At 37.5% G+C, this 12,403-nt stretch overlaps 1 protein-coding gene across 8 annotated transcripts in view; it reads right to left on the bottom strand.

The window, feature by feature from the left end:
• The window catches only part of LOC132092525 (protein furry homolog-like), a 97,921-nt gene that overhangs the window by 51,674 nt on the left and 33,844 nt on the right, over window positions 1-12,403 (bottom strand). For 5 of the 8 annotated variants that reach the window (XM_059498793.1, XM_059498790.1, XM_059498789.1 and 2 more), the window contains 2 exons: window positions 2,840-3,054; window positions 1,406-1,459 (listed from right to left, as the gene is read on the bottom strand). In XM_059498793.1, the coding sequence (XP_059354776.1) occupies window positions 1,406-1,459; window positions 2,840-2,959 (174 nt within the window). In that variant the 5' untranslated portion in view covers window positions 2,960-3,054. Of the gene's footprint in view, window positions 1-1,405; window positions 1,460-2,839; window positions 3,055-7,809; window positions 8,320-12,403 lie in introns of those variants that run through there. The other 3 variants (XM_059498792.1, XM_059498791.1, XM_059498794.1) reach the window with 2 other exon arrangements.

Genomic DNA, 12,403 nt, shown 5'->3' on the forward strand with positions numbered 1-12,403 from the left:
GCATTCACAACACTTCACTGACTGAGCATGCAGTTTCTGAGAATCAGCACAGGCTATTTCAACAGCCAAATCAGTGTGTTGCATGCTAGCGTTGTGAAAAGAGTGAAAGTGTGCTTTCTATCTTGTGTGCTAAAGTGAGATGTTCAGAAGTACAATGGGATCAGAAAGTCTTGAGACCATTCATGCAAATTCTTCTATTTTACATTTTCTAATTTAATAAATTTATCATTCCATCTTATATCATAACAATATGAGTTAAACGGTTGAATAAAAAAAAATTCTGATGAATTTCATAATGTTGTAATATTTAGATTGCTTTAAAAAAAATACAAATATTGTGCAAGAGCAGCATAAATTCCTCACATTTGTAACAAACATTTACATGAATTCATTTAGCAGCATTGATTTCATTAACTAAAACTATTAAAAATGGGTTTTCCAATAACTGAAATAAAGCTAAATAAACATTATTTAAATGTTATCTTGGTGACTAATTGAAAATAAGTTGGACTATAATCACTACAACTAAAACAAAAACAAAATAAAGCTAAATAGAAATAAAAAATCTAATAAAAAAAGTGTACATAAAATGACTACAATATAGGAAAACTGAATACTTTAAAAGTATATAAATACTAAAACAACACTGTTAAGCAGATGTGAAAGAATTTATTGATGAGGAACATCACAAGCAAATCATCAAACCTGATCATCATGTTCTCCAGCATGATCAGAGACGATCCCAATGGAAGTCACATGCTCACAAATTCACTCATTTCATTAGTGATTTAAAATCAGAAATACATTATTCAATTTAAGTCATGATGTTTCTTTGTTTAAAAAAGGCTTAAAGTCCCAGAACTTTGAAGAAAAAAAAAAGTTGAGTTTATTTCAAAACTGCTTTTAACCAGGTTTAAATCTGATTTTGATTCCCAGACTTTTAGACCCCATTGTATATGAGGCCTGCATCAGGTGAGTGTGTGTGTGGTACAGGGTGATGTATGTGGTTAAGTAGAGTTATGTCTCCCGGCCCTCATGGCACTTGGCAGACACATTCCAACACCCTGAACTGATATATTCACACACATATTTATACACACACACACCAAAACTTAAATTGCTGTGATTTTCTGCAAAGAGAGCACATTCTCACTGGCTCATTCTTTCTCACACACAAGCCCAATGGCACTGACTGGATCCACTGCAGGATGATGTCTCATTTGCTTTGCGTTTTGCTAAACAAAGCACTTTGCTGCAGCTCTGCTGTTAAAAGTTCTGCGCTAATCAGAAATGAGTGACGGAGAGTGAGAGAAAGAGAGAAGAGGACCCAAAACAGGATGGGAAAGAGATATATTACAGGCATTTATAATTATTAAATTATGAAATAAGACACACATGTACTAACCTGATCAAATTGTGCATCTTCTCCTCTTTGCAGTGAGCGGGAAAGCGGCTTCTCCTTAAAGAACAAAGATACATACGGTGTGAATTAAGAATGATAGATGGATCATTAAAAACTGTTTAACAGAAAAAAGTAGGGATATTTATAGGGATATTTTATTTAAATATTACATATTAAGGATGAAATTAAAGCAAACAGTTTTGTGAAAATCTTTGATGAATAGTGAGTTCAAAAGAACAGCATTTATTTAAAAATGATGAAAATCTTCTGTAACATCATAAATGCCTTTATTATATGCATTCATAAAATATTTCATTATAAATCATAAGTTTGACAGTGACTTTCAATGCATTAATTTATAAATACATATCATAAATGTAAATGTATCCAGTAAAATGGTCCCCAATGCGAGTCATTTAAGTGAAGATTTACCCCAGATTTCCGACATGAAATTCAGGCCCTGAGAATCTGAATCTCTTCAGTCCAGTAATTGTGTTGTTAACACAGACTGTAAAATGACTAAAGGACTCCTGGTTAAATGGCATGAAGACACTTTGAATGCTCTGATATCTGGTTTACATTTGAACAAACACTTTACTACGAGAGAGAAGTTCAAAGTCAGAGAGCTGAACATCAGTGTTTTATAAAGCAGCTCCTCTCTGCAGCCTCTTGATACAGTCATTACTGGTTTAAACTCTTGCGGAGCAAACTGAGAGAGAGCTCAATCTACCACAGAGTAAACACACAAGGAGACAGAGAAGGGAACACAGAGAGGAAGTGTCTAAAAGAGAGAGAGAGAGAGAGAGAGAGAGAGAGAGAGAGAGAGAGAGAGAGTGAGTGAGTGTGTGTGTATTTCAGCATGAGGGGCTTGGAGAAGAGTCCAACAGAAAAGCATTCCAAGAATCCAAACCTCTGCTTCTGTTTCTGGGAATACACGGGGAAGTGTATGTATGTGTGTGTGTGTGTGTGTGTGTGTGTTCTGTTCAGCCACAAACTCTGAAAACACACACAACAGCCTCTCTTTTTCTCAAAATAAATCAACAATGTCTCAAACCTCAACTGACATTAGACCTCATTCCCTGAGGTTACGGATAACACAAAACAAAACTTCATCTTTTATTTGATATAGGAATCTTTTTACATTTGAAATATGTTTGCTGTGAGTTTAAATTTTTCAATTTAATGCATCCTTCTTGAATGGAATAATATATTTTTAAAAAATCATTATAATAAATAATACAATCTATTTATATTACCAGAGCTCAAATGTAAGGCTTTTTTTCTGCTCGAATAGATTTTTATCCATCTGCTAATATTTCACTCGACCCAAGACAAAATAATTTTGTTATTTTTATTACTGTATTTTTATATATGCTAGAAAAACATATTTTTCATTAAACGTTCTGTTTTCATTCTTAATTTTTGGCCAATACTCACCAGTGGTTCAGCCATGACCACCTCGATCTTCTTCTCGGCGAGCACAGCGAACTCTGCGAAGAGGCTCTTGATGACAAACTCCCCGGGCTTGAGCTCGGGGTCGATGGTGATGCTGGACATGGTGGCGGGGTGGATGCTACGCTTCTCCCAGCTGCCCGGGGCCGAGGGGGATGTTCCTCGCCTACTCACACTGCTGTTGCTGATAGGGACAGAGGCTGTCAAGAAAGAAGGACAGTTATGTAGCATTACAAAGCATTTTGAATGCACAATGAAAAGGTAATAAACTTACTATTTTATAATAGTGACATTCTAAAGCATTCAGATGCACTGATAAGTGCACGGAAACACTGTTTTACTTGAGCACAGATAAAGATTGATTAATGTACAAATCATATTTTTCAATCTAGCCATTAATGCAGAAAGACTGGAAAAAACTGTGTGTGTGTGTGTCACATGTCAACCCCGCTCAGGAAATCCCTGCCCTCATCTCCCACAGGTTGCTGGAGAAACCACAATGAGGCGAGAGAAGTTCAAACAATAATATGAGAAAAACAAAGCAATCTCTGTGAAGTTTAATGAGTTTTTCAGAGGAGAAAGCAGGGTCACACCTAGCAACTCCCACATCTCAATAATACAACACAAACATTCACACACTCAAGAGGATGAGAGAGAGAAGGACACACGCAAGACTCTGTCCCCAGAGCTGTTTGTCTGTTTGTTTGTCTATGTACAAACACTCACTCTTTGTTTCTTGTTTAGCAACACCTCCCCATCCATATGATATCACACTGCCAGCTTTCATTGGCCGGTAACATAACAGGGTTCCCAGGCCCACATGTGATTGGCCGATGGGCCTGCTGATGGGCATTCTAACATTGTTTCTACTTTTCCACTCAGTGATGCAGAAAGGATGAGCAAAAGAAGTGAGGAGGAAAAATGCAAGTCTCTCTCTGTTCAACTTTCTCTTGATTCCTCTGATGGATGCGTTGGATAATTTTTGACACACTGGGCTGCATCACTGACACATTTGTGCATGGAATGGAGTCACACACTGGGCCATTAATGCAGAGTCTGTTTGCTGTTCTCCAGGACATTCTGAAAGCTACCTTTCATCAATTTATTTATTACATGTCTTTTAGAGTCATTTGTGATAACTAGATTTGGATTTATTATTTCAGACCAATTTTATTAATAAATCATTATATGACACAACATATATTTGGGTTAACATTCTTCTTCTTCAAAAAAAGTCTAATACTTAATTTCAGATCAATGAATAAACATTTTATGCCATTTAAAGTAATTTGTGATTACTAAATTAGGATAATTTCTGACCAAATGTATTAATTATTTTTAAGATGGTTGGTTCAACTGATTCTTTGCGAAAATAAATTGACTCATAAGAGCAGTTTGCTCAAGATCAGTATGTAGCCAACTAAACATTCTTGACCGAAGCAAAACTTGAAAATATCCATTTACATTACTCAATATTGTTTTTTTTTGTTTTGTTTTCACAGTTCAAATAAATTCACAAATAATTTGCGTTTTTAAACATAGGATGTGGTGATGTCATTAACCATAAAATAGTAAGTAATTTACTCCAAATTATTTAAAAAAAAAAGAAAAACAGACAGAATTAGTACTAAATTAGTATTTTGCATGTCTCTCGGAGTCGTATGTCTGCAGAATTAAAAATTTCCTTAAACCACTCATGGAAACTAGTCCCATCCAAACAGGGTTTTAATTGGATAAGTGTGACATCTTCATCTCCATTATAGTCAGGGAGTTTAAGCCTAACACAGACGGAGGCGATCACTTCTCTATATCACAGCAATGTTTGATACAGTGTGCTTGATGCAGTTTAGGTACCAAAAACCAGGCTTGGGAATGAAGAGTTAATGCATTGTCTCACAAAATGTATGGCCAGAAGAACATAAATAAATATTTGCTCCAAATTGTGTTTAATAAAATTCTCTAAGTGAATATACATTACTTTGAACTTTACCAAACCAAATCAATCTAAAACACATGAAGTATGCAAACACAGGAAAATGAATGCTCGTCTAGTGCATTGCGCTGTACCTATATAACATGCATTCCTGCACTAATGTGGCCAGATTCAAATCTGAACACTCAACAGGTTTTAGTTCCTCTCACTCCACAACAAATCCTTTCAATTAACAGTAAGCCCATTTAAAAAAGAACAAGAATAAAAAATATCCTATAAGTTATAGCAACATAAACGACAACACAAAACAAATTCATTTAGGTTAAAAGCGAAACTGAAACCAACGTTGGGTCTCTCATTTGACACAAAATCAAATGTTTTCGTATTTGCGATATATTCTAATGCCAAATTATTGTCGGTTTGGAAAAATAACTGAAATGAACATCCCTGGACCAGCTGTATATAAACGAATGCAAATAGTTGGTAACAATCGTGACATTAAACATTTGCGTCAAACTTGCATGTGTTTTGGTCACATTGTTTTAAACATTTGAGGTGCTGCTAATGTTCACGTCCTCGCAGCACTGATCGCAAACATACTGATGTTCTTTCTCCACTAATGCAGCATCTAGTCAACAAATCAATTACTTAGTAATGATATGAAAACATGCTCTACTGTGTACTGTATACACACGTTTTCTTTGTTTGTTTTAAATGCGCAAGTATCCAGCTCTGTTCAGTGCGTAGTATCGTGTGTCAAAAAAAAACATGTGTTGTCAGTGATTCGCCTCTAGAGGCCGCTCTTGCTATCATACTGTACAATGACAGCGGAGCTTCAGCCGCTCCAGCAACGGATGCAACCCAGATAAACTATCGGCATGGATATTTGCCGATAGCCGATAGTTCCAGCAATCAACTGTCGGTGCCGATTAATCTGCAGACCGATATATCGGTAGACCTCTACTTATTATCCATAGTAAAATTTATAAATAATGAATGCACTAATATATTCACACAAAACAAATGACCGTCAATATATCTGAAAGAACATGTTTTCTAGGACTAATCCCCATAAATAATTAAGTAATAATTACAAAATAATTATTCTGGATGCAATTATTCATAAGCACCCAAACTACTCTACTTTGGAAATGAATGACTTACAGTAAAGTATTGGGGCCTATAGTAGCACTCCTTGTGTAACTGCTGAAAATGCAACATAAGAATTTGTTCATACCCTTTCCTTTCGCAAAAAAAAAAAAAAAAAAAAATGCAGCAGTTTCAACCAAACTTTCTTAGAATTCTCTGTGGTGGGCTTGCACCTGCTTCATGCATGATGGCGTGTAAAGGGACTGTGTTTGTGTGTTTGAAAAAGGGAGAGATTAATCTGCTATGGTTCTAATAAAGTGTCAACATTATTTCTGCAGTGTCTCAACATGCCCAGATTCCAACGATCTCTCTGATCAAGTCTCTCTTCAGACCTACAGACACCACACTTTCAACAGAATTTACCTGCAGTTTTCTTGGTTATGTAGCTCTTATTTGGAGACAAAGTTATGTCTTTGGCCTGACTTCTAACCAGAGACAGGCAATGGGAATAGTGGAAGAGTCAACTGGTTCAGTTGGATTTCACCAGCTCTTGAAACTAGGCCTCACTCCTCATTGTTTGGACAGAGAGGCCCAACGCACGGGAACTGGCACTAACACACAAGACTGGAGGGAGCGAAAGCAAAAGAGATTACTGTTGCATGCCAACTCAAAGTGACATTTCTCCAACGGTGCTGGACATCTGTAGCTGCTGATGTAACCCAAGTCAACAGTGACTATGAGATACATCTCTCATCTCTCCAAACATAAAAAAAAAAAAAAAAATCAAAAAAAAAAAAAAAAAAAAAAAAAATCAAAAAACAAAACAACAACAACAAAACAATGGATGTTAAAGCTAATGGAAATCACAACCATATCAAAAGTGCTCAAATGTTGCCATTTTTTGGCTATGAAATGCAGAATTGGTCTTTAACTGCATCTGGACCTGCGGCACATGACACCTGCTCACTGATACAGAGAAATAATCCATAAAAACTCCATCTACATCCGGAAAGGAATCAGCTGCATTTTAAAAAGCACAAGCTCACAAAGAGGATGGATTGCTCAAGCATCAGTGTGAGATGCAAAGTGAAAAACTGTCTAACTTTAGGGATAAAATAATCACACAACACTGAGAACAGCATTTTCATAACAGATGATAAGTGGAAAAACTGTATAATTTCAGATCAAAATAAATTAAATGAAAATTACTGTAATTCATGCAATGTGAAAAAGATTAAGAGTCTAACCCTAAAAATAAAGCCTGTGTGTGCATCTATATCAGTAAGTATGATTACGATCCTATTGCTCTTTTTCTCCATTGGGAATGCTAATGTTTCCTTTCATTGATCGGACTCTTCACTGGCTCTATACCACCATTATCCTACACACCACTTCCTTTGCTGTCACACCATCATCACGTGAAACCCTAGACCTTCAAAGAGGTCATCAGATGAAGGGAGGACAGAGAACAAGGTGAAGAACTTGGCGAGGAGCAGAAGACGATGACAGAGCCACACTGCAGAACATAGAGTCAGCAGTCGTACACACACCTGAACTGATGAGAAGTGCTTTTAAACCCGAGAGAGAGATTGTGAATGGTGTCGAGCATATCAAGTGGTACTGCGCAAGTTACGAGTTGAAAAGAGTCAAAACATGTCATTGACACGGTGAAATGTTTGTTGACCCGTCCTTTAGGTCAAGTGTGTGCTCTGCACGCACAACACAACTCATACCCAAAGCTAATTTCAGCAACATTCACCAACATTGTGTCGCACTGATCTGCATCTATGCAGTGGAGTGGGTGCGTATGTGGGCCTCTTGCAGCCAACACTTTTTAGGAACCGTCATGCACTATCCTGGGCTATATACGCAAAAGCTATACATTTCATCTTAATAAAACACATGGTGCATCCCATCAGCTAGTGTTACTCACAGTTCCCACTCCAGGACTTGAGCAGAGACTTTATGCTGATCTCAAAGAACACAGAATCCTGCAGACTCAGCATGACGCCACCAGAGGACTGTGGGTAAAAAGAAGGCACTGGTTTCTCCAGCCAGTCCCGCTGGCTCTGTGCTCCAAACGTCCGTCGCACTCACCCGCACATCCCGTCTCGCCTGCAGGCAGGTAAAGTTTCAGCCTCTATCCGGGCTTGTGAAGAAGTTCATGCTGCTGAACGCGCACTGACATCCACACACACACACACTCAGATCAGCTGCGAGGATCTGAAAGGCCCATGAGAATCCAACAGAGTGGAAGCACCTCAAGCTATATGAACTGCAACAAGAGAATAAACAAAAAAAAGACTATGTTGTTTCCTCAGACTGCTTGCGGGAGTATCATCCGTTCCATCCAGCCCGGAATGCCGCACAGGGGAAACTTTGATCTGGGAATGTGTGAGTGTCTGAGTGAACGAGGGAATGGTGAGGATGGACTCCCAGCAGAGAGTAGCAACGGTCCCTCGCTCGCATAACTCTTCCTGTCCACAATGGGTCCTAGAGCCCAGCAGATAAACGGCCGCTCTCATTCACTCCATATGGTTTAACAGCACTGACTCTCTCTCTCTCTCTCTCTGTCTCCCTCCCTCTCTCTCTCTCTCTCTCACTCTGTGAAGAGAGCATTTGTTTCAATGGCAGAATAGAAGGAGTGGAGTGTGATGTCATCAGCACGCTGCTAGCCTGCTCTGGCTCCACTCCAGCACTTCAAATACATGTCATTACGACTCCCGCCTTGCTCTTTCCCACTCTCTACTCTCTTTCTCCATCCTTTTCTTTGGAGGCTTGTGAAAATGCACACTTCCTGTACCAACACTTATGTGTCACCAGGAACTGCTGTAAAGTCAGAGAGGGAGGGACAAAGAGAGAGAGACTGGAATCTAGAGGAGGTGTGTGAGACAGTGGTGATGTAAGTATCACCGACTCAAACACTATGGCTGAAAAGCACAAACGGAAGTACATTTAAGCAAACAAGGCATGTCCAATGTCAATTACAGTCCATCAAACTCTCATAATCCATTAAAATATTTGTTCGAGTATCTACACAGCTAATTTTTATTTTTTGTTAGACAATAATTAGACAATGTTGTGGAGCCATGGAAGCCAGCCTGGACCTTAAGGACACTTTTCGTTTAACTTTTTTTTTGTCAGTCAAACCCCTTAGACAAAAATAAATAAGTAAAAATACTTTGAAGGTAATATCAATAAAACAAAGGCATATTTGCACATTAAATCTCTTAGAAGGCTAAGTGTTTTATTTTGTTATTTAAAAATTACATATTGCTGATGCTGAGACACAAAGAACAAAGACTATTTGCTAATAAAAATAGTTACTTTTAAGGAAGTTCACACTTGGGTTCACTATTTACAACAAATCAACACAAGTTACAATATAGATATTACACAAATCTAAAATTCTTCACTTTATAATGGTAAAATCCTTAAACTTTTAACATTTCAAATCCTTAAGCTTGTATTATGGTGAAATATAGGTAAATATATTATACAGTATAAATGCTGTGAACATCTGCCCAGGAAAATGTTTGAAATTATGCAAATGGCAATGTAAATAAAGTGCACCTAGCTCACGTTGTGTTTCCAAATGGATGTTAAACTCACAGAACTTGCTGAGATGGAGTTTGTGAGAAGCAGAATTAAATCATGATTTAATTAAATATATTGCTATTTTAGTTTTATTCTGATAAATTGCAAGGCCTGTTTGTTTATTTTAATGTTACATTTGAATGAAATAATAACTTTTCATCAACTCATGAACCCCCTGCAGTCCTTCACAAACCCTCACTTGGGAACCCTGCTTTAGGACATTCCTTCAAATCACAAAAAGACTGGGCAGCTGCCGAATGTTTCAGATCCAGACTACATATCTACGTTTGTTCCATTCCAAAGTGCAAACCGTTGGTCAAAAAATACTGAAATTTTCTCCAAGGTTCAAAACCTATACATTACGCAGGCAGGGTGACTGTTTGGAAAAGTCATGCCCCTGCAATTTTCATTGACGCACTGACATCCACACACACAGCTGGAGTGAGTGATGCTTGACCTATGATGTAACCGATGCCCTGCTTGCAGAAGAGGGTGCGGCAGTCCGGATCTATTAATTGAAGAACGAGAGAGCAGTGTGGTGAGATCAGACAGACAGAACAGACTCACACCCTCGTCTGACATAACATGTAAAACAAATAGCTTAAGCTAATCAATCATACACAAATACTTCTGACTGCTATGTTTTTACACCTCTCCCCAAACTGGGTGATATGCTGGATTTTCACAATATACTCACAAAGATTTTAGTGCCAGTAAAAATGATGCATGCTGCATAATTTTTACTGGCACTAAAATCATTGCGAGTATATTTTTAGGGGCTGTTCACATATCGTGTCTTTTGCACACTCATTTTGCAGCAAGCACACTCTTTTTGGAAGCGACGCGGTACGAGCCACATCGAGATAAAAACATTTCAACTTTTCAGTATGCAGCAAGCGCACCGCGGCTCATGTGACAAGAACCAACCAATCAGCTTCATTCTTTCCCGTAACAACATTGAAACCTCAGCCAAGATGAAGGAACAGCTGATCATAGCTGTACAGGGATAGCCAGTTTTAAATAAATTTAGTAGCAGAGCTACTTCAAGTGATTTTTAGTGCTTCAAATCCTACTATGCCAGAGCCGTACGCGTGCCACATGTGGGATTGTTGGACATTGTAGTGCATAAGAGATGAAATTTAAAAAACGTAAAGTTTATTAAAAATATTAGTGAAAACCTTTATAGAAATATATACTAATATTAAAATAATAAATACTAAACTAGTGTTGTCATGGTACCAAAATTTCAGTATTCGGTACCGATACCAGTGAAAATCCACGGTTCTCGGTACCAATTTCGGTACCAAAGCAAAACACAAAAATATGCTAATTAAAAAAAAAACTTTTTAGCACTAAAAATAAAACCAATGCCATTCTTTATACTTATTTACAATTGTGTTTAAAGTTTTTCTACAAGTTATATAATTATGAAAAACAGTAAACAAGTTTCACCCAAATGTAATTTGTCTTTTAATTTATGAAATTTAAACATTTTATTTCTGGTAAATAAAGGGGATTTTCTATTAAAATTAAAACATGTAAGAAATATTGTGATTTATTTCTTTAAAAAATAAAGTTTTATAAATTTTTTCAACAGTAGTAGCAGTATCACATACATTTTACTAAATAATAGTAATATTTCTAGCACAATGCCTTTTATGTCAAAATTTACTTTTAGGCCTAATGAATGCATATTTGTCATTTTAACTGAACTTAAAACTGGTGGTGATGCTTAAGATATTTTTGGTCATTGATGGTTTCTGTAAAAAAAATAGTAATAGATCATATTAATTATTATTAAAAGATAATACTACTACTAATTCTACCATCATACTAATGTATATCCAATGCACTATGAATTGATGAGCTGCTGGGTTCATGAATATTAATCACGTTGTCTGTGTTCGGTCAAACTGATTTGCTGAAATCAAAACAGGGACGGTACTAAATCAGCGCCAGCCAATGAAACTGCCATTTGCGCATTAGCTCCGCCCACTACCGGAGAAACCGGTATGTCTTCTGCTTGTTCAAAAATGAATATGAATAATTCTAAATTAACTCCATTACAGGAAAAGACAAAAAAGAATAGTTTACATATAGCGTGTCGATTCAGCGTGGTAAGACTCTCGCTCTCTCTCTCTTTTGCATGTGTGAGAAACTGCTTGAAACTGTGAGATCGCTTGATGGAGAGAGAACTCTGAAGCTCAGATGCTAAAATTAATGCAAGCGTCTAGGGCTGTCGCGGTTAAGAAATTTCCCCTGTGGTTATTATAGGTGGCTCAATAGCGCGATATGCGGTATTACCGCCGTTTTTTTTTTTACATACCTAATTTATCCTGATTTTGTTGCATACAAAGCTCTATAGTTGAGTTATGTAGCATATATTGTTGCTTTTTTAACTGACAGAGAGACACGTTTTAAAACATTTTTGTTTATTGTTAAATGCCAAACAGCAACAAGAACATGCATTTTCCAATAAATTTTTTTTAAAAGAAATCAAAGAGTTCTAACATGTATTACACATATTTGCGCGCGACTTTGGACAGCAGCGGAAATCTAGACTGATTATTGCGCCACCACTGGCCCATCAGGACAGTGGATTCGCATTGGAGTCGATGCACTCCTCAAGCAGAAAGCGTGTAAGCTCGTTATCTGCTCACGCTCTCTTGGGTATGGGCACTGACGCGGAGGTTGTCCGTGACTTCAGCAGGTATGCCTGTTACTTTCACGCCTGTATTTTACAGATTTCGCAAAGGCATCAGCTACTCTTAACTGTCGGCCGGTCTCAGCTGTTCTCTTTGATGTTGCTCTGCGATCTGATGCTTGAGGGGGCAGCTGCGCTGGATGACAGGGGACACTCTAAAATGCTTAACATGGCTTAATGTACTAAGACAGAGATATTAACAGACCAAACTCACTAAAAATCATAC

The sequence above is a fragment of the Carassius carassius genome, chromosome 18 (assembly GCF_963082965.1).
Source record: "Carassius carassius chromosome 18, fCarCar2.1, whole genome shotgun sequence".
Lineage (NCBI taxonomy): Eukaryota > Metazoa > Chordata > Actinopteri > Cypriniformes > Cyprinidae > Carassius > Carassius carassius.